General features: G+C 35.5%; 1 protein-coding gene across 2 annotated transcripts in view; it reads right to left on the reverse strand.

Annotated features, from left to right (window-relative positions):
* Positions 1–23,390, reverse strand: part of SEMA3E (semaphorin 3E) — a 155,188-nt gene that overhangs the window by 37,336 nt on the left and 94,462 nt on the right. Inside the window, exons 5-6 of one of the 2 annotated variants that reach the window (XM_082783209.1) lie at positions 17,945–18,034; positions 3,882–3,975 (exon numbers count right to left, since the gene is read on the reverse strand). In XM_082783209.1, coding sequence (XP_082639335.1) covers positions 3,882–3,975; positions 17,945–18,034 — 184 coding nt within the window. The remainder of the gene's footprint in view (positions 1–3,881; positions 3,976–17,944; positions 18,035–23,390) is intronic. The other variant, XM_082783210.1, reaches the window with a different exon arrangement.

Here is a 23,390-nt window from a genome sequence, read left to right on the forward strand (position 1 = left end):
TAAAGGTATAGAATATAAGCAGCATCTTTCATGCATTTCTTTTTCTGTCAGCCATGCTTTTTTTTTTTTTTCTTGTCAACTTTTTTTTTTTCTTGTCATTTTTTTTTCCTATATCAGCTATATTTAAAATGCCAGCTCAGATTTGCAGAGAGCTATACTTTTCCCAGTAGGAAACCACAAATTCAAAAGAAATTAGCATTTGTTTAGCCAGTAAACTTTCTCATTGTATGTGCTTTTCTGTCACTCAATTATTGTCTTTTGTTCTGAGAGAAACTGTATTATTTTTAGTTAATTGTCTAGAATAAAAAAAAATACACAAATACATGAAACTGTCCTAAAATTGTGAGAACAGAAACCATTATCAGAATGGATTCCTTGGGTGGAAAAACTTTTTCAAATGTAGTTTAAGTTTATCACCATATGCTTGTGAAATATTGCAGGTAACAAAATATAGGCATAAATTAATTTCTCAGCTTTCAAGAGCGAGTGTGTTCTAAATTAATCTGTGTGCATGAACAGATATCAAACATAGTTTTGATTATTGAAAGCAGATGGGAGAATTCATTAGAAATAAAAGTCCAAAAGTTTAAAATGCAGTTTATCTAAACATGAACATTTTATTCAGCCTGCTTGCCATCCAACATCCATTCTGTTTCCTGATAGTGACAATAAATTGCTAAAAGTTAATTGTTCATAAATTGAGGAATTCATCACAAGCTACTTTACCAATGAGTCAGATAACCTGTAATAAAACATATAACAGCATGGATGCATAGTTCTAAAGCCAAGTCACGGATTATTGTTTTCCTGAAGTGAGGTTTTAACTGAAGTGTCAAAATATGCAAAGAGACACCACACAATAGATTCTGTTTCTTCCTAAATTTATCTATCTAAATCTGGTTCTAATTAGCAATGGTGCAAAAGATCTTGCAAGATGAAGAGCTTTCAAACTTTTACCAGAAGTAGATAAAGTTTCTTTGTTAGTCTAATCCTCACTGCTAACCAATAGCCACACTGGTGTAGACTGTTGTTAATGTGAGTTAGATATGGTTCTTACAGAGGCAGAAGCAGACTTTGTTTTTTTTTTTTTTGGTTAGGAAGAAAAGGAAGCTGGGATGTGAAAGCCTTTGGTAACAGGTTTGCCTGAATCCTTTTCAAGGATATGCACATTGTCTGAGCCTAAATGGGTGCAGCCTAGGGGTAGTCTCCAAGAGAACACTGACCTCATACCAGCAGCAGTTTTCACTTTCTAATAAAATTGGAGGATGTGAAGAGGAATGCAGCCTGCAAGTGTTGGAGGGAAAACTGTACAACTACTCGTGAAGAGTTTGCGATGCAGAGGCTGATATCTCCTGCCGTGGGGTCATGAGTAGACATCAAGGCTGAATGAAGGGACATCTCTTCCTTTTAGAATTAATTTGGGATAGAGGTCTCAGTCTCATTTTCAAATGTCAATTAAAGATTCTTTAACATTAGCCATATTTGGTTAATGTCTCTTCCACCCTTTTTAAATGGATACCTACAGAGATAAACACATCCTGTCCTCTAAGTAGCAGCGTTAATTCTGTTTATTCTGTAATCTGTATGTCTCTGGTTAGTAGAATATAGTGAAATATATGGAAATTAAAAAACAAAACAAAACAAAAAAGAAACTTTAGGATGTTTTTCTTAAGTGTTAGAAGTGTTCAGTTTCAATAGAATTATAAATAGAATTATAAATAAAAATTATAAACATAACAAATAATTTGGTTATGGTTTAAAAATATTCTATGATCTATGATCTAAAACATTCTATGATTCTATGAAATGATAGAATTTCCAGTGGAGGCCTTGAAAAACAGCCAGTAAATAGCTTTCTCAGGTCATATTATTGTTGATGACGGGGAGAGAAATTGCCTATTTCTTGGAGTTGTACCACTGAGCTGATAAAAAAAAAGTTGTTTTTTTTTTTTTTTTTTTTTTTTTTTTCTGTGTTAATCTTTCCATGTTAGCTTAGTGAGTTTATGACTATTAGGAAAAGCTTATTTAGTGAATTTCTCTTTCAGTTAAAGCTGTGAGGATTCATAGGACTTCCAATAATCCAGGCAATGTAATGAACAGACCAGAAGCACAACGACTAATCATTTGTCTTGAAATGCTCACTGGGACAATCTGGCTTCCATTTAAGCAAATAAAATTCACATTGATCTCACAGTAGGAACATGATCAGGTTAATTTATTTACTTAATTCTGTCTGAATAAAGGTTGAGGAGGACTTCAAGATTAGACCATGAGGTTTCAGGCCTACAGCAAATTCCATGGGATGAGCCTTTGTTCCCAGACTGAGCTAAGACTGGAATCTGTTAAAAATTTTAGAAACAATTTAGAAATAAGAGTGGAAGAAAAGCGTAACAATCTGTATGTAATGGATTGTGAAAGGTCAGTCAAAATACTTTTTTTTTTTTTCCCTTGATTCTTTCATGATTTCTTAAACCACTGACTTAAAATTTTGAGTTGTAATGTTTGATAATGGAAATGAACAAGGTTTTGATGAATTGCTGGACTTTGAGAAATTTGGTATTATTGGTAAATATTCTTCTTGTGATTTGCTGATGTAAAGGAACAAATAAATCTTGCTTATACAAATATATCTGTCACTCATGGCAAATACTTCCTCACAATCAAGGGTTATCTATATCACAGAAGTTAATAACTAGAAACTTAACTGTTTAAATTAAAGATCCAACTTTAAGATTTGAAATGGAATAGAAATATCAAGGTCTCTCTACCTTTTTTCTTTTCTTTTCTTTTCTTTTCTTTTCTTTTCTTTTCTTTTCTTTTCTTTTCTTTTCTTTTCTTTTCTTTTCTTTTCTTTTCTTTTCTTTTCTTTTCTTTTTTCTTTTCTTTTCTTTTCTTTTCTTTTCTCACTGAAAAAATTATTTGATCCTTAACCTCTCTTTTCTAGTAATTTCTTTCACAGACTATTCTTCTAGAATACTCAGTTTTCATCTTATTTATGTTTCCTAAAAGCACATAGTCACTGTGTTACTCCCTAACCATATCTAAATTTCACCCTCTACCTGCTCTTCCAGCCTATTTTTAGCCAATGTACTGTAATATTGCTAAGACTGTGTTTACTTGATCTCACAAAATGTTTTCTGGAACACATTACAGAAGAAAAAATGTATGGTTTGCTCTACTACAACTTCAAAGATCCCAGCCCAGCAGTGATAAACTCACCATCAAGGTGCAGAGAAGCACTACCTAACCACAGCTTTCTGGCAGTGTGTGACTTACACTGAATTCTGTCTTTATAACTGTTGAGTATAAGATCAACCCTCAAAACAGGTATTCATCCATTTTGTGTGTGTGATTTTTATAAACAGCACTGAAATAAATCTCTGTCAATCTCCACAAACTATAATTTATATAAACAATAAGTGCCTCAGATACAACAAACAAACAAACAAAAAAAAAAAAACAAAAAACAGTTAAATTCACATTTTTACAAGATGTCTGTTATTCAGATTACATCTGAAAAGAAGAAAAATGGTTAGGTTTGCATATTTGCATCACCATTGTAAAAGATTAATCTAGGCATATTGCTTTGCTTTGAAGTAAAACAGGAAATTATTATTTTCAAAATTATGCAACAATCATTTACCTTTTCAAGATGGTGCATGTCACATAGCATCTACTTACTTCAGTGAGGCACTCTTGCTGAAGTTAATGCTGCCTAGGATGTAATATTAGTGTGGGCGACACTGGATTAAGTATGAAGATTAAGTATGACATGTGGAAGTTTACAATGAAAGATTGACAACACCTTCAGTGTGCTGAAGAAAGAGACTCAGAATGAATGATTGACAGGATTGTGAAGGTTGTGACATAAAGATCATTACCAATTAAGATGGAGGTGAAGGAAGAACTGGGGTCAAAAGGGCACCTGCCTCGTCCTCTCTCAAATTTGTGCGATTCCAGTTGAAACAGATGATCCTTTAAAAAAAAATCACAGAAAACAGCATAAGCCCTGCAGGCAAATAAAAAATCCTCAGAGACCAACTTTAACTTTGTTATACCTTTGTTCTGAATTGAATTCATTAGGGAGTAAATGCAATTACTGTTGCTCACTGATATACTTGTAAAAATTATCTGGGTTTCTACAAATCACCATTGTGTTCTCACTGCCCAAAGAAGTCATTAAAATATGTAGTAAAATTTTACTTGTTTCATTTCTATGGGAGTAAGGAGGTAAGATTCCTCTATCTTTTCTCCAAATCACCTAAACATTAGATAGATATCTAGCCATGGAATGTATTTTCTTTCTTTAAACATTTTTTTTTTTCCAGTAGTAAAATATATCATGCTGTGTTATCTTCTGTTGGTAGCTTTGAGATGTTTATATATATTCTTCCTAAAAGTATGTTTAGGAATGAATCCACAGTTATAGTTTTCAGAGCAGATGTGATTTCTAGAGTAAATTTAACAGAATATCAGCATAAGAAGAGTATAGGCAACTTCGTTAATTTTTGTTTGTATAAGGCTTTGAAGGCTGAAAATTACAACTCAAATTTTCATTTGAAATGCTACTTTTGTCTTATCTTTCTCAGAAGAGTCGAATAAATACTGCTGTCTGATGAAATTATCAAGTGACAGTCATCACCTTTAAAAAAAATAATTAAAAAACAACAAAAATTATTACAAAACCCTGTGTGGAGAGTAAAAGTGAAACAGAGAGAAAGCTCATCTATAAGCCACTCAGCCATCAAGTGTGTAACTAAGAAACATTATAATAGTCTAGTAGTTCCAGTTTGAAATAAGTTTTATTCAAAAGGTTAATGAAATACAGATTATATAAGCATATCAAATAAATTCAATCTACCTATTCAGTAAACTAACCTCAGATTCAGGTTGCTAATATAATATTTTTAAGGCATAAAATCACCTCCATGACGTAAAATAATGGCAGGACCTCCAAATCCCCCAGAACTCTGATGTGGATCTACTTGGATCTCTCCCTGGATCTTGCCCAAAGAGGTCGGGGAGCTTTTTAATGATAAAAGTCAGATTTTATTAGACTGCAAATTAGAATAATTCAGTATTTCATAAGGGAAAAAAAAAATCTCAGTGTATCTACACTGGACAAAATAAAAATAAATAAAAAATGTTACACTTTTTTTTTTTTTTTTTTTTTCCCCTTTTCATACTGTGTCCTGATAGTCCTTGTACAGTTTTATGATCTTTTAGTCCTTGACATTATAACAGTTCTTTTTTTTTTTCTACTGTTAGTTACATTTTTTTTTTTTTATTTGGGGAGAATCTGTGGGAAGGTGTTATAGTGCTTGTGTCTCAGTCCCTAGAAAGTTGTGTTTTTGAGAGACACAGAAACTTGATTATGTGTCTGCTTTGTCTAATGCTTCATGCTTCCCTCTCCATTCAGGTCACCTTCTTGTGTCCACCCATCCAACTCTAAAACCTATAAATTTTTCTTCCCAAGCAAAACTAATATTCCCTTCTCTTTAAATAGAGAAGTTATGCTCCTAACTGTTCATGGCAGTTAAGTTTTCCTAAAAGAAACATAAAATATGTACAAGTAGAAAAGGTTCAGGAGAGATACTAACCATTGCATATGATGGAAAACTAATAAGATAATTAAAAAATACAATAAAATAAAATAAGGAAAGTGGGAAAGTTGGGGAGCTGTTAGTGCTTACTCCTGGATGATTAATGGAATACCTCTATGTATTTCATATTGTTGTACCGATCTTTCATTCCCATCTGTCTAAATAATACATGATTTTTTCATTTTTATTTTTTTTCTGCAACTTCTGGTCAGAATGTAAGAATTCCATTAGTTGGAGAGTTTCCATAAAAATGGAGTGTAACCCAGAATGTAGGTCTGGAAAATAAAACATCTGTTTCTTATCTACTTGGAGTGAAAAAGCCACCCCAAAATAAAAATAACAAGCAGAAACCCCACAAAAGCTCGTAACAGTCCTAAAGCCCATGAAGTAACAAGACACTCAGCATCTTACATCTCCAGAAGCTCCTTTGCTGATGAAACCTGGCAGATTACCTACAGTTGTGCCTGATGTTAAAGCTGATGCAGCAAAAATATAAGCATTCTGGGTAGAGAGCAGTGTTGCAAGAATACTTTATCAGCTACAATTGTGCATCAGTAGTAACTATTCCCACCCTGCTCTTGGGTAAATGTCAAACAATGAAGAAAAATCTCTGTGTGTGGAATTCTCAACCCCATTCCACACTTTTCAGACATTACATACATACCTTTTTATTTATGTATTTATTTATTTATTTTTAAATTAAATACCATAATATTTTGGGTCAACAGTAGAAAAAGAATAGCAAGAAGAACTCAGGAAGGGAAAGAAAAAAATTCTGAAATTACACAAAGGGACAAGGAATTCATAATTTTCATAAAATATCATATAAATGAATGTCTGATTTTATTTATCCTCTAATCAGGTATTAAAAATAAAGTTACTCATGAGAAAGCTAACCTTCTGGGACCTTAGCTAAAGTATTCGTCAATGGATCAGCTTAATAAAGAAAAAGAAGTTGTTGTAGAAGTAAAAGAAGAGATAAATTCAGAGCTTCAAATTTAATATAATTTCATAGTCTTAATACTTTGTTTTTTAAAAAAAAACATTTGTTTTTTCCACAATAAAAGAAAAATGGACTTGCCAATGATAGGAAAAAGAAATAATATTGTAACTTATTGAGGAAACATACTCACGTAAAGTGATACAGGATGGAAACAAAAATATTTTGAATCAATATTTGTAGAAGTTTTGTTATTTATATCTTGTGGTTTATACTGTAAGGTCCATATGTCATCCTACAGAGGGAACAAAATGAAATTTCCCTGGACAATATGTGATCTCACTTGTTTATCATAAATCAGATTTCATATTCAGATCTTCTCCTGGTAAAACTCCACTCATACAGACCATTGAGACTTGGGGCATTGTGGGATTCTTCCAGAAGATGTGGAAAGATTTTGTGTCACTGTACTCCAAAGTATAGTATGACAATGAAAAGTTACTAACATAGTTAACCATTCACCTGAGAATTAGAAAAATCAATGGTGAAGATAAGCCCATCTCTTTTAACACTCATGACATATACGTGTTTAATACAGCTAACAGTATAACCATGAATGAAAACATTAGGCAGCATACATAATGTCCCTTCATTATCTATATTTTAACAGCTGGAATTTCTGAATAAGGATTATAACTTAAATATATAAACCCTTGCTAACAGTAAAAGTAAACAAAAGTTTGAATTTCAATGTAACTTGGAAAAGTTTTTAAATGAATCTCATCAGTCTTGATACAAAACAGGATGCACATCTAATAAATGCTTTCAGATGCATGAAACTGTCTGAAAAGTCACTACAAAATGTAAGCAGGGATTTCTGCAGGAGAGATTTTCCACTTTTATGTTTTAGGACAGCATACCAAATATTCCGTGGTGGCAATAAGTTATTCCCATTACTGAAGCAAGTAACTGAAGATCAGGTGTTAAATGTGTCAGCTTCCACAGGATGCCAATTTAAATGAAATAAGCGTTACACATTAATAACTGGCTTTGAAGGCTAATACCATAATTCTAACCCTCCTTGCTGTTTGTGACATTGGAATACTTTGAGAAATGTCAGAAGAAAACTGACAGTTTCCTCAAAGATTATCCAACACAGCAATTTAACATCACAACTTATTTCATGGGCACTCCTCAGTGGTTAGGATAAAAGTCATGCAAAAAAATATATGTAGGACTGGGAGTGGAATTACTAATTTCTTCATGTAGTTTGGACAAAAATGGTGCTCTGGGTTTGATTTATGATAACTGTGACTCAGAAAAACTTATACACCTTTAAAATAATTTTGTAGTTTAAAAGGATAGAAGATATTTCCAAGGGTGACAAGCATTTTACCATTAACTTTATATGAATTGATAATTTTAGACAATGAAGAAGAATGTTGGTTATAAGTAATAATGAAAGAAAAGGTCAATCAGAGACATTAAAATTTAAAGATTGTATTTAACTTTTGTAGCAGAAAATTGCTTTCTTTCATGCCGAGTGCAGCTTTGCTCTGGTTCAAGACAGCATTTATGCATGTGATTAATTTAAAACATATGCTTTCTTCCACTGCTATTCAGCAAAGTACCTAAGCCTATTCTCAGCTTTAATGCAATGTCTGTATGTTTTGACTAAATCAGGGGCTTAAAAATATAGAGGCTTTGTTTGGGATTTCCTATGATACAATTTTTATGAGAAAAAATAATTTGATTTTCAGGAAGTGGATTTCTGTTTCACTCTTAATTGTTAATATTTTCCAGGAAACAAAAAAAGTAAAACATACCACAGTGCCATTTTTGAAGGAAATTTAAACAATTTCAGAACCTTTAATTACATTCGTAACTGTATATGAGTACTTGCAAAGTGTAAAACCAAAGTCTGCTCTCCAGGAGACATTTGCCTTTTTATTGTTATTATCATTATATTATATATATATATATATATATATATATATATATTGCAGGATGGTAAATCATATTTAAAGTATTTTGACAGTCAGATTTTTATACATTTTTTTGTGAATACAGTTCTTAACATTGGATATGTTACTTACTATCACTATAACTCACTGCACAAAATTCATTCTTAGTACTAATGAGCCCATAATTACATGACCTTAGAGTATGAATGGCATTTCATGCAAGAGCTATTTGTTGTGTTTCATATTCTAGGGGCCATATAATTTGAAACTTTTTAAAACAAAACTAATAAAAACTATGAAGGTTCACCTGCAAACAGTGTTGAATGGTGAAACTGTAAAGTAGGGATGCATTGCTTGTGAGAAAGAATGAAAAACTTTTTTTTTTTTTTTTAATATGGAAAATAAAGGGAGAATAAACATTAAAGATTGATCTTATTTAATTATAGGGTTCTGATTGAGGAAGAAAAACTGTTGGGATAGGACAGTACACATTGGGACACACTGACTTCATGAGGGAAGAACGTGCTAATGGACTCACTGACTGAATGACCTGGTAAAGTGGGATTTCAACAAGTGTCATTGGATTTGGGCTCTGAAGCCCAGAGCAAAAAGGAGAGCTGCAAATGGAGGGGGTATGTTAAGGAGAGGGATCCTGCGGGGTTCTTCACCATTCTACTGTGCAGGAAGCATGTTCAGAAGCTTTCATGGCATCTGTGTACACTGGTGCACAAGAGCTGGCAGATTAACTCTGATTTGGGAAGTACTCTCTCACACAGTACTTCCATTAAGGTCCACTGCAGTTTTGCCTTTTTTACTTGCATTTATATATTATCTTTATGACAATTACACTGAGACCCTTGTCACAAAATAATGGATATCATTCTTGGATTCACCCATTCTATACAGTCATTGTGTTCTAATACTGTTTTAAAAACAAAGAAACAAAACAATAAAGTAACACATCGGAAAACGTGATTTAAGAACTTCACCAAGTTTGGTATCCAATGGGACAACATTGCAGCTCTATTGACTGCTCTAAGCTCCATGGGAATTAATGTAATTTATGAAGTCTCCAAGTCAGTAACAAACTTTATTCTGTGGAGAATAGAATTTCAAGGTATTCAAAATAGCAAATATGCTATTTATAAACAAATAAAGTATTTGATGCTCATATGCACTTTCTCATTTATTCATATATTTTTTAATTCTGGTTTAATGTAACATTATACCTTTAAAGTCTGGCATTTTGCATGTTTATATGCACCCATACACACTCACATGACCTAAACTAAGGAAAAATGAACTTACATTAACGTTAATCAAATAAAAGATTTGTCTTCACTGATGTAACTGGATTTTTTTCTCATGTGAGAAATGAAAATCTAGTCACTAAAAGAATATATTTTTGACCACAGAATAAACCTCATATTGATTTAATTCTTTTTTGCACTATAACATTTTTAGTACAAATACACATCTAGGAAAGATGAACCTTGACTTCACCATTAAAAAAAAAAAAATAAAAAAATCTGAAAAATCACAAAACTTTTCAATAAATCAGAAGAAAATATAATTCAAATGCAGGTCTCCAAACCGAATTCTGACTCCATAATGACCTGTATGTCCATAATGATCTGTATGTCTTCCTCATCACATTTTACCTCACTGGTAAAAGAGATAAACACTATCTCTTTTCTTTGAATAACAACGGAAGATATTTATTGAATCAGACTTGAAAAGACTTACATCATATATCCTTTTTGTATTGTAGCCCACACTTAGACAATAAGAAAAGCTTGTATTAGCAGTTTCTGATAATTAGAGTCCCAAATATTAGATGGATGCCTGATTTGTATAAATCCAAGAGACTCATTAAAAAGTTAAAATTCTAAAACCAGTAGAAAACTAATTGGAGTTTATAAGACCAATTTATAAGACAATAATTGGAGTTTATAAGTCCAATTGCTAGGCTATTTAAGTGAACAACTAGGATGCTCCAGAAGTGAAAAAATACCTTATATTTCATGATGTAAGGTCTTCTAAAAAAATTCCAAATGTTAATTTTCAAAAGTATCTGGCAAAAGCACTGGCAAAAGAATAGTTCTGCCTGTTGTCAGAGGATTACTAAATTTGAAAATTATGCCTTCCATGTTTATTCAATGGTTATTTTCTGATCCAAATACGGATTAAATAATAAGGCTAGGGTTCTCAAAGAGCCATTTGAATTTAGATCTCCTCTATTTGACATAATTGAGATTTTTTTTTTTTTTTTTTTTTGGGGGGGGGGGGTTGTATTTCTTCTCAGGATCTGTTTTCAATCCTCTTACTCTTCAGTGACATACTGAAAAGATCAATCATCCTTGTAGTGGGTTTATGTGGGTTTAAGCAGGATGTTCCACTGCAGCCCTTGGAGTACCATGGTGGAGCAGGGTTCCACACTGCAGCCTGTGGAGGAGACCATGGTGGAGCAGGTGGCCCTGCACTGATGGAGGCTGCCGCCTGTGGAAGACCGCTGCCGGAGCAGATTCCGGGCCGGACTTGTAGCCCATGTAGAGGAGCCCACGCAGGAGCAGGTGACCTGGCAGGAGCTGCTGCCCGTGGGGGAGCCAGGTTGTAGCAGTTTTCTCCTGAGGGATGGACCCCGTGGTACGGACCCATATCTGGAGCAGCTCTGGAAGAGCTGCTGCCTGTGGGAAGCTCACGTCAGATCAGTTCATCAAGGACTGCATCCCGTGGGTGGGACCCCACAGCACAGGGGACGAGAGTGACCGAGAAGAAGTGGCAGAGAAGAAGCACTGTAGACTCACCATGACCCCCAGTCCCCAGTTCCCCTGCGCCGCTCAGGGGGAGGAAGTGGAAGAGGGTGGATGGGAGGGAAGGTGATTTTGGTTTCTTTCCTTTGTTTCTCACTTCTCTAGCTTGTTAGTAATAGGCAATAAATCTTACTATCTCCTTATGCCGAGTCTGTTTTGCCCGTTACAATAATTACTAAGTGATTTTCTCATCCTTATCTCAACCTTTGAGCCTTTTTCACATATTTTCTCCCCATTCCTCTTTGAGGAGGGGGAGTGAGAGAGCGGCTGTGGTGGAGCTCGGCTATCCACTCGAGCGGAACCACGACAATCCTATGGTACAAGAGTGCATAAAATATTACAGACATTAAATCCTCCTTAAAAAATCAAATGTATTTTTCAGGTCAACTCCTTTTATTCTACATTCAAATGATTAATATACTTCAGGCACCAGTGAAAATACATGTTTAAAATCTGTAGCTGCGTCAGACTGCTATCTGGGTTTGCTGAAGGATTAGAAATATGTGACTTCTGTCAAAATATCTGGCCTAAAGTAACAGAAATAATATACTTCTCTGAGTTAGTTCATGTGAAATACTCCGGCAAAAGAAAAAACTGCATATAGAAATCATGGGTCCTTGGCTGATCAGAGTTATGCAGAAGTGATTGAATTCATCAGAATTTTAGGGGACACACTTTTACAAAACCTTAACTTAACAAAGATGAACTCATTAAAGTTTTATGGTATATAGGACCATTGCCAACAATAATTATAATTATATTGCAGTAGTATTATGGTTGGTATATATGAAAGTTCCAGAGACCCCATAAAGAATCTCTAGAATAAAAATATTTAAATATTTGTATATGGAGATATAGTCTTATGACCAGGAGAAAGAAGAGCTACAGAGTGTACAAAAACTATGCACATAAGCAAAGGAAGTTTAGTGAGGAACTGCTCTGTATTTACACAGAACAGAGCAAGGGCAGCCAAGAGTTTCAATTTTTCTTGATTTTGACAGTCTAAACTTGTCTTGAGACTGTGAGGGTCACACCAGAGCAAATGCAAGATAAAAGTATTTTTATCTGATGATTGTCATCATAACAATTAGGGGAGAAAAGTCATGAAAAAGCAAAAGATACAGCTCTGTAGTTTGAGGCTAGATTACAGGATTTGATGATGAATGGAGGAACAGATGCATTAGGCACAGAGAAGACAATGATTACATTTAACTGCATTTCAGAAAGAAAGAGACACTCTGGGGAAGTGCTCTCTGACTAAGGGAGCCTTAGATAGCTAATAGTCCTTCCACAGAGCTACAGAAAGGCATGCCAAAATGGGCTTTCTGGAAGAAAGGACAAAGGATTGGATCCACTGCCTGAGGAGCCTCCAGCTATTTGCTCTTGAAGACACAAATGAACTGCAAGAAATATTTCTTTTTAGTTTACTTTATAATCTAGAATATATATATATATTGATAGATCAAGAAAAAATAACAAAAAAAAAAATCATTCTGAAATTATATAAGAATTATTGAGTATTAAAAGTGTATTTTATAAACCTGTATTATCTAAATCCTGTCATTGTTCAATTTTTGCTGGTTTTAATTATGATTACTAACACCTTATCGTGTAGTACCTCCACTCCTCAAATAATGCCATAGAATACATAAGGTACCCTCTCTTAGAAAAATACTTTCTATGATAAATAAAGGTGGCAGAATCTAAAAATTGGTATGATGAGGACTGGAATGTTTTACCTATCCCAATCAGATTACCACACAGGTGGAATATTTCTTTCTCTTTGGGTTAATAACATTATACCTCTGTAGTGATTCATTCTCTCCTGACCATCTGTCTTTAATCTTCTAAAAGACAGGCTTAATACACTGGACAATTCATTTCATATGGGTGATCAAATCATAATCTCTACCGATCTGCCAAATTAAATTTAAATTTCAGATATAGACATATTTAGATAGTGCCCAAAAGTCACTCACCCCATTTTATGGATAAGGAGTACTGTCGAACGAACCTGTTCTCTGTTACAATGTGTAAGACTGACTGATAAGACAGTCTTACAACAACTGTGCTGATATAGAATACTTGGTTTTCTCTGTGGCATTTGACTTAACTACATAGCTATTTGATGAAACAATGTGCATTGTGGAATTATTAAGGAATTAACTGCTTATTTATAATAAAGTATAGTTGTTATTAGGTACACATTGATGAATCCTCCTTTCCTGAAGGTTTTCCTTAGTTTTTGTTTCGTTTTGTTTTTATAGAAAGCTGATTTTTTATATATATTATTTTTATTATTTATTTATTTATATATTTATTTATCTATATATTTATTTATTTTAATTTAGCATTGATTTAAACAAATATATTACTTCTTTAATGGTGAAGTTTACGGATGATACAAAAAGACTCATCAGGCATAACTACTAAGAGAAAATGTTAATAAGTGCTCTGAGTGTGTTCAGGTTATGGAATACTCTAAACACAAAGGTCAGAAGATGACAAAATATATTTTAACACAACCATATCCAAAGCGGTATATCTTGGAAAAAGGACAACAGTTTATATCATAAGATTTTACTTAAGAATTCCCTAAAAAGTGAAGGCTCAGATCTTCATTCAGTCAAGCTACCTTCAACTACTTCAACTACTATTATTTGGGATCTTGGATATGATAAGTGCCTTTTTACAGCTAAACGTAACAAGCATCTCTGGAAATCTCTTCATTTACCTTCTTATATGTGACTACTAATTATTTGTCTCAACTAAATGTGTAAAATTAACTGGAATAACTTTGGGCTCCAGAGAGTATCTTTGAGTCAAGTGTGCAGAATACAAAAATGAGAATTTTCAGTGTGATGCTGTGCCAAGAACTCAGCACTTGAATTTGTGAAAAGAGGAATCTCAAACTGAAGTAGGGAAGTGACCTTGCCTCATCAAATGCCATGTCTAGTTCTAGTGTCCACACTTCCGGAACGTGTAAAAATACTGCAGAGTTCACAGGAAGGACACAAATATGGCTGAGGAATCCTTGTGGTAGTATATTTGAGGAGCTATATTTATTCAGCTTATCAAAAAAGTGAAGAGGTGGCTTGATCTCTGTGTATAGGTACTTAAATACGGAAAAGATGTGGAAATGGTAGTAAGAGAATTTTCAACTATGCTATCACAGTCATATCAAGGTTAAACGGCAGGAAGTTGAAGTTAGATAAATTTAACCTTGAGTAAGTGGCAATTTCCTAACTTCGAAAGCAATTAAATATTAGGACAGCTCACCAATGAAAGAGTGGAGTTACCATTATTTGGATTATTTAAAATGGCAATACATATTTTCCTAAATATGCTTTAATTCATTATCTGGGAGAAATCATCCATGCAATGTGTGACTGATCACATAAAATGTTCAAGTGATCCTTTCAGGCCTTTATTTCTATTTATGCAATACTAATTATTCCTTTCCAAGCAAAGCATTTGGAAGAACAGAATTGCCCATTCTTTATTAAACTTACTGAGCTTCACATATGTAACTGTTCATAAGGATAGTTATTATAACTGTACCTCAGAAACTTGAATTCTCACATAGACATGAGCTTTGCTTAGAAAGGAAAGTTTTCATGTCATAAAAGGATGTTTATCTTTTCTCAAAAGTATCAGAGATTGTCCAGTTTAGAAGATGGTATTCTTTGAATCAGTGCAGAAAATCTTTTTCATGTGTTGCTTATCTAGTACTTGTTTATTTTCATAGGGATGTATATATAAAAAATGGATTGAGTAAGAAATATTTCTTCAGATTAAGGTTGGTGTTGGTCTTTTTTTTGTTTGTTTGTTTCTTTTTGCTTGTTGCAGCACAGAACCTTTTTTTTTTTTTTTTTTTTTTTTTTTTTTTCCTGCGATTTTAGAGATAATATTAATTTAATTCATTTCCTGTCTGAGTTTAGGTAACATTTTAATCTCTCTTGAAACACATACATATTTCACTTCTAAAACCTGAAATCCTTTTATCTAAATGAAATTTGAGGCTTTTGGATGCTTTTATGTAATTTAACAGCCTGTGAGGTGGCAATTCAGACTAGATGATATAATGATCCCTTCTGGTCAAAAATTCTATGACAGTGAGTTGCTTACTTGATGTCACTTTATGTACATGAACTCTTGACATTAGTTTAAAGATCACTCAACTTAACTAATAGTTTCACATGAACTATAGGTACACAGAACTTCAATAAGAAAGCATTTTCATAGTGATTAGCATTGCAGATTCAAATGCACAAATAGATTGTGTTAAGATTTAGTGGATGGGTATTTAAGTGGTGTCTTTTTATCCTTCCAAAGAGGAACACTATGTCTCTGAGCAAATATTTTCAGGGCAAGAATTTGTCACACATTCTATTTAATGAAGACTGACCAACACCCACTTCTGTTTGATCAGTGGAACCAGATGTTCCTCCTCCCTAATCCTATGCAAACTGAGAGCGGAGATGAGGTAATAGGGAAAACTATGGAGATGGAATAACTGTGCAGATCATTGTTTTGATTATAAAAAGATAAATCAGAAAAAATATCTGAACATAATAGACATAAATATGTATAGAATTTTGTTCCTTAACAATCTGAAATAATGATGACTTTACCAAATGTTGGTCAAGAACATAAAAATTTTGCCATGTAAATATTAAACTAAGATATTAAACTGGAATACTCGCATGTTCCTGTAAAGGCTATTTCTTTCTAATTTACATGTCAATTCACTTCAATTGCTAAAGCAAGAACTGAGGGACTTATTTTACTTAATTTTTTGGGGGGTTGAAAGGCAAATGGAAAGCATAATGCACAGTTGAACCCTATCCTATTTTTGTTCTGAATATATAGAAAAACAAATGTCACTCCTCTAATCCAATGAATTATTAAGAGAAACACAGATTAGAAAGACAGGAGAAATTCCAGTTTGAATGAACTGTTCTACAAACAAGTACACCTGCTACTTCACTTTAGGGTGTTTCTTTCTAACAGGCCTAAAAGACTTGGAATTTAAAGCTGTTGTTCCCTGACAAGCAGAATCCCATCAGGCTAATTGAAGAGGAAAGAGCTTAATAAACAGTACATCAGATTAGAAATATTTAGGGTGGGTTCCCTGAAACAACCAGGGTGTTTTGTGGAAAGGATGACTTAGTCCATCAGCTTTCTGAGGTGGAGAAATACAGCTGTAGGCAGTTTACTTAGTTATATGAGGCACTGAAAAAGGTACTCTGCCAGCTCTACATACACATTTAAGATTTACAGCATGTTCTGGAAGAAAAATTCTTGATCATAGAATCATATAATCATTTACATCGGAAAAGACCCTTAACATTATCAAGTACAACCATTACCTAATGCTACCAAGTCCACCACTCCATTATGTCTCTAAGTGCCACATCACACATCTCCTAAATACCCCCAGGGATGGTGGTATTTCTGCCCTTCCTGGGCAGCCCATTCTAATGCCTATCCATCCTTTCTGTGAAGAACTTTTTTTTTCTGATATCCAAGTCTAAAACTCTCCTGGTGTAACTTGAAGCCAATTCCTTGTGTCCTATCACCTGTCACATGAGAAAAGAGACTGATGTGCACCTCAATACAACCTCCTTCCAGGTAATTATAGAGAGCAATGAGGTCTCCCCTCAGCCTCCTTTTGTCCAGACAAAACAGCCCTAGTTTCCTCTGCTGATACGTCTAATGCACTGTTCTTTACCACATCTTCCTTTCCCTCAACTGGTTTTTCTCATGCAGATACACCTTAGTCTCCATAAATCAGTTGTGTCTTATTGTCTCCATATAGTTTGTAAAAAACGTAGGATATTATTTCTGCAAATTGTTTTCTTTTGGTATTTCCACTCATTTTGCAGGTCCTATGGAGGTTGAGTATTACAACAAATACACTATCTGTATTTGGTAGAAATCCCATACATTTTTAAAGCTACTTCATGTTTAATAAGGCAGTCTGGACATTTGAAAGCTGCTCCTAGAACCTGCTGCTCTGCTGAATAGATAGCTCATTAAGAAAAAAATATTGTCTGACATCTTCATCTGATTTACCTAAGGTTCATCATAATTCATCTAGGGTATTTTGAGCTACTTACAACAGTACAGAACTGTTTTACTAGTAAGTAGATGTGAAGAAACATTGACTGATAATGGAAAACGTTTCTTGTTCTCATCTTCTCCTACAGACTCATCTTCTTATCTACTCATCTTCTACTACAAAACTTTATTTTTCCTGGTGGTATCAAAGGCAACAGGAGTGACAACAGTGGATTTGACAAGAGTTGAAGCAGAGTAATTTTTTTTCCCTCTACTTTCCTTCATCTTTTTTTCATATTTTGTTTGAAGACTTATCTCATTTTGTTCTCACAGAACACGTGGGAAGGATACATATTCAGTGCATCATGGGAAACTGAGGTTGGAGGGCCTCTGACTCTTGCTTTGTTCACACACACACACAATTTAATTGTAATAATATGAAGGAAATTCTTTTTTGGATGATAGACAAACCCACCTTTTCTGATCTGGATGGCCTTTTTGACATTTGGAAATATTTCATGAAGTCAGTGATAATGAACTCACTGAGCAGCTGGCAATTACCTTATGTTTTGTTGGAGTATGCTCTTTTGGAAACTCCAGCTTAGTTCTGTCTTCAAAATCGGCAGTCAAATTTTTCCGTATTTGTAACTTCTAAATGGCAGAAAAATATTGGGTAATTTGTTGAAATGTTTAGATTTGGGAAAGCAACATTCATCAGAATCAAAACAATTAGAAAGAGAGAAAAAAATCAAAAGCTGTTTGTTGCTATCATTGACAATAATTGTATATTTTTAGAAAGGTAATATATTTATAGGTAATAATGTAATAATTATTGCATTATATACATATATATTATATATGTATATATATTACATTATATATATATTACATTTATATATATTATATGTATATACCTATAAAAACTTTATAGGTAATAAGGTAATAATGCTGGCAGCAACATTATTAAAGTGACCACAACAGCCTGGATTTCCACAGCAGTATCAATTAAAACAATATTCAAATAAAATAACTGTATTAATCTGTCATACATTTATTTTTTCAAATGGTTATGTATATGTATATTACGTATCATAGAATTTATAAATAATTTGAATTAGTAAAATATATTTCATGAGACTGTAGCTGTAGAAAAAAATTATGAGGTGGAATTCAACAAATCCAATAAATGTTGCTTATTTTGTATATGATTAACATGCTCAAGTATAGTTATTTAATAATATTTAGTTGAAATAATTAAAAACTTCAATTATTTAAAATAAATGTAATGATATCTCTATAATTATGATCTATAGATACTACTTCTACTATATTTCTATAAGCCATTAAAAGCATGAAAGATGAATTGAATCATTATATAAGGTATCTTAATATAACTTTATTGTGAAAGATTTCAATTACCACATAGTAACTTAGATTAATATTTTTTAGGAAAACTGATTAGGGGAAAAGGACATTTTTTACTGTTTTGTTTGTTTGTTTGTTTGTTTGTTTGTTTTTGTTTTTTTTTTTAGAAACTTAAAGGTTCTGATTTTCAGTAAGTTACAGGAAATAATGCTCTGCCAATTAATCAGCCAAATTCTGCCTGTTTTTGAGAAAAAAAAAAATATTTTGTCTTCACTGATTGCTGACAGGAGTCCAGTGTTCTCCAAGACACAACTCAAACCTGTTTTGGATGAGAAAGTATGCATTTGTAGTTGCATAGTAAGACTATGCACTTGGAGGAAGAACACTCTTTTTCATAAGACAGAGTGCACCTCACAAAAGCATGCTAATTATAGAATCAGGATAGAGGATAATGTAGAATATGAATACAAGCATGAACCCATTTTTGGGATATTATCACAGTCCAAAGGAAGAATTGTTATACTCCATTTTCTTACCAAAAAGATATTCAGAAATGGATGATTTAATGTAAGCATTCATTCAGCAACAAAATACATTTTTTCCTGCAACATGGGACTACTGAGACACAAGAGCTAGAATCTCAGTTGGTTATTTTGTTCCACCACACTGTTTCTCTTTGTATTTTTCAGTAAATTGCAAGGGCCGAGGTTATAGAAAATACAGTCCTTCTATCAAGTTCTTAAATGTCTACAATATCTAACTGTTATTAATATGCACATTAAAATTCAAGAACCTGCAATCTTTTGCTGAGAGGATTACATCTTTCCTTGTCAGTATTGCTCAGAAAGCAATACGGACACTTAATTTAAGGTAGAGACAACAAAGCAAGTATTTCTTCTGTGTTCATAATTCCATATGGGAGACTTAATGCTTTATATGCTCTGATAGCTAGGCATGTAGATACACAGAAGTCTGCTAAAATGATTTTTTTTTCCTCCCACATTTGATAACCCAAAAGGTCTGCAAAGTATCATTGTTAAAAGAAGGTATAGAAACAGTCAAATATAAAAGATCCCAAAGATTCTTTACAGAAGTAACCTACTTCACAAATCAATTGAGATTTTTCTTATAATGAAGTTCAATATATTTAAAAACTATGAATATTTTTATATATAAAGAAAAAATTTTATATATTTTAATATATTTTTTATATATAAAGAAATGTTCTTTATATGCAGTAACTACATATTATAAGCTAGCATTTACCCCTTAAATAAAAAGTCTCAGTTTTACTAGATTTATTTATTTATTTATTTATTTATTAAGAAATAGCAAACAAAAAAAAGCAGCAGTTTTTGCTGCTGCATAGAATGGAATGTTCTTATATTTTTAAGACCGCTTTTGGTATGGACAAATTTTCTTTTGTTGTGTTGTGTTATTTTATTCCACTTCATTACAAATATTTATGTAGAGACATATTTTTCTTGTAATGTCTCCTCCTAAGATTATAATTCTCTTCTTAATCAGTTTTCTGTTCCCTGGAAGCATCACTAGTAGCTGGAGAGCAAGTTATCAAGCCAGATGGGCACAGAAGGGGTGGTGGGGTGGCTCTCTATATTAGAGAGTCTTTTGAGGTTGTAGAACTCGAGGCTGGGAATGACAAGGTCGAGTCCCTTTGGGTTAGGATCGGCAGGGACAACAAGGCTAGTGTCCTGGTCGGGGTCTGCTATAGACCACCGAACCAGGATGAGGAGACGGATGAGGAATTCTACAGGCAGCTGACAGAAGTTGCGAAATCGTCAGCTCTTGTACTCGTGGGGGACTTCAACTTCCCTGACATATCCTGGAAGCACAACACAGCCCTGAGAAAGCAGTCTAGGAGGTTTCTGGAGAGCGTGGAAGATAGCTTCCTGACGCAGCTGGTTAGTGAACCTACCAGGGGTGGTGCCCTGCTAGACCTTCTCTTCACAAACAGAGAAGGACTGGTGGAGGATGTGATTGTCGGGAGCTGTCTTGGGCAGAGTGACCACGAAATGGTGGAGTTCACTATTCTTGGCGAGGCCAGGAAGGGGACCAGTAAAACCGCTGTATTGGACTTTTGGAGGGCTGACTTTGAGCTGCTCAGGACACTAGTTGGTGGAGTCCCTTGGGAGGCGGTTCTGAAGGGCAGAGGGGTCCAGGAAGGCTGGGCTCTCTTCAAGAGGGAAATCTTAATGGCGCAGGAACGGTCTGTCCCCACGTGCCCAAAGACAAGCTGGCGGGGAAGAAGACCAGCCTGGCTCAACAGAGAATTGTGGCTTGATCTTAGGAGAAAAAAGAGGGTTATAATCTTTGGAAAAGTGGGCAGGCCACTAGGGAGGACTTTAAGGATGTGGCGAGGCTGTGCAGGGACAAAATTAGGAAGGCCAAAGCTCATCTGGAGCTCAATCTGGCTACTGCCTTTAAAGATAACAAAAAACGTTTCTATAAATACGTCAACACAAAAAGGAGGACTAAGGAGAATCTCCATCCTTTACTGGATGCGGGGGGAAACTTAGTTACAAGAGATGAGGAAAAGGCGGAGGTGCTCAATGCCTTCTTTGCCTCAGTCTTTAGCTGCAATACCGGTTGTTCTCTGGATACCCAGTACCCTGAGCTGGTGGAAGGGGATGGGGAGTAGGATGTGGCCCTCACTATCCATGAAGAACTGGTTGGTGACCTGCTACGGCACTTGGATGTGCACAAGTCGATGGGGCTGGATGGGATCCACCCAAGGGTACTGAGAGAACTGGCAGAGGAGCTGGCCAAGCCACTATCCATCATTTATCAGCAGTTCTGTTGATCGGGGGAGGTCCCAGTTGACTGGCGGCTAGCAAATATGACGCCCATCTACAAGAAGGGCCGGAGGGCAGACCCGAGAAACTACAGGCCTGTCAGTTTGACCTCAGTGCCAGGGAAGCTCATGGAGCAGATCCTCCTGAGAGTCATCACGCAGCACTTACAGGGCAAGCAGGCGATCAGGCCCAGTCAGCATGGGTTTATGAAAGGCAGGTCCTGCTTGACGAACCTGATCTCCTTCTATGACAAAGTGACGCGCTGGGTGGACGAGGGAAAGGCTGTGGATGTGGTCTACCTTGACTTCAGCAAGGCTTTTGACACCGTCTCCCACAGCATTCTCCTCAAGAAACTGGCTGCTCTTGCCTTGGACTGGCGCACGCTTTGTTGGGTTAGAAACTGGCTGGAAAGCCAGGCCCAAAGAGTTGTGGTGAATGGAGTCAAATCCAGTTGGAGGCCAGTCACTAGTGGCGTCCCCCTGGGCTCGGTGCTGGGGCCGGTCCTCTTTAATATCTTCATCGATGATCTGGACGAGGGCATTGAGTGCACCCTCAGTAAGTTTGCAGATGACACCAAGCTATGGGCGTGTGTCGATCTGCTTGAGGGTAGGAAGGCTCTGCAGGAGGATCTGGATAGGCTGCACCGATGGGCTGAGGTCAACTGCATGAAGTTCAACAAGGCCAAGTGCCGGGTCCTGCACCTGGGGCACAATAACCCCAAGCAGAGCTACAGGCTGGGAGATGAGTGGTTGGAGAGCTGCCAGGCAGAGAAGGACCTTGGAGTGATGGTGGATAGTCAGCTGAATATGAGCCAGCAGTGTGCTCAGGTGGCCAAGAAGGCCAACGGCATCCTGGCTTGTATCAGAAACAGTGTGGCCAGCAGGGCTAGGGAGGTGTTCGTCCCCCTGTACTCAGCTCTGGTGAGGCCGCACCTCGAGTACTGTGTTCAGTTTTGGGCCCCTCGCTACAAGAAGGACATCGAGGTGCTTGAGCGTGTGCAGAGAAGGGTGACGAAGCTGGTGAGGGGTCTGGAGAAGAAGTCCTACGAGGAGCGGCTGAGGGAGCTGGGCTTGTTCAGCCTGGAGAAGAGGAGGCTCAGGGGCGACCTTATTGCTCTCTATAGGTACCTCAAGGGAGGCTTTAGCGAGGTGGGGGTTTGTCTGTTCTTCCATGTGCCTGGTGACAGGACGAGGGGGAATGGGCTTAAGTTGCACCAGGGGAGTTTTAGGTTAGATGTTAGGAAGAACTTCTTTACTGAAAGGGTTGTTAGGCATTGGAACAGGCTGCCCAGGGAAGTGGCGGAGTCACCATCCCTGGAAGTCTTCAAAAGACGTTTAGATGTAGAGCTTAGGGATATGGTTTAGTGGGGATTGTTAGCATTAGGTCAGAGGTTGGACTCGATGATCTTGAGGTCTCTTCCAACCTAGAAATTCTGTGATTCTGTGATTCAATCGTGCTCTGAACTGGGTAGTAAAGAAGAAATAGATGCATTAATGTATAAGAAAGAACAAACTGTTTTTGTACAACTGTGCTTAGTAATTAAAAATAAATTCAGAAAAATGCAGAGAGTGCGATGCTGTCATGGTCTCTATCTGAGGCTGGCTGGGAGCCAGTAGTGCTGTGTAAGGATCACTGTATTCCCTGATTAGGTTATTTGTGGGATATATATATATTTGCGTATATATATATATATATTTATATTTAGGTTCTATATATAGGCTGGACCTAAAGTGTTTGGGGAGCAGCTGCCAATGATTTGTTATTCTCTTTTCCATGAAAGTCAGACAGAGACAAGAGAGCTGAGGTGGAGGAAACTGCAAGACAATAAT

Source organism: Aythya marila (genome assembly GCF_965140915.1).
Source record: "Aythya marila genome assembly, chromosome: 1".
NCBI classification, from domain to species: Eukaryota; Metazoa; Chordata; class Aves; order Anseriformes; family Anatidae; genus Aythya; species Aythya marila.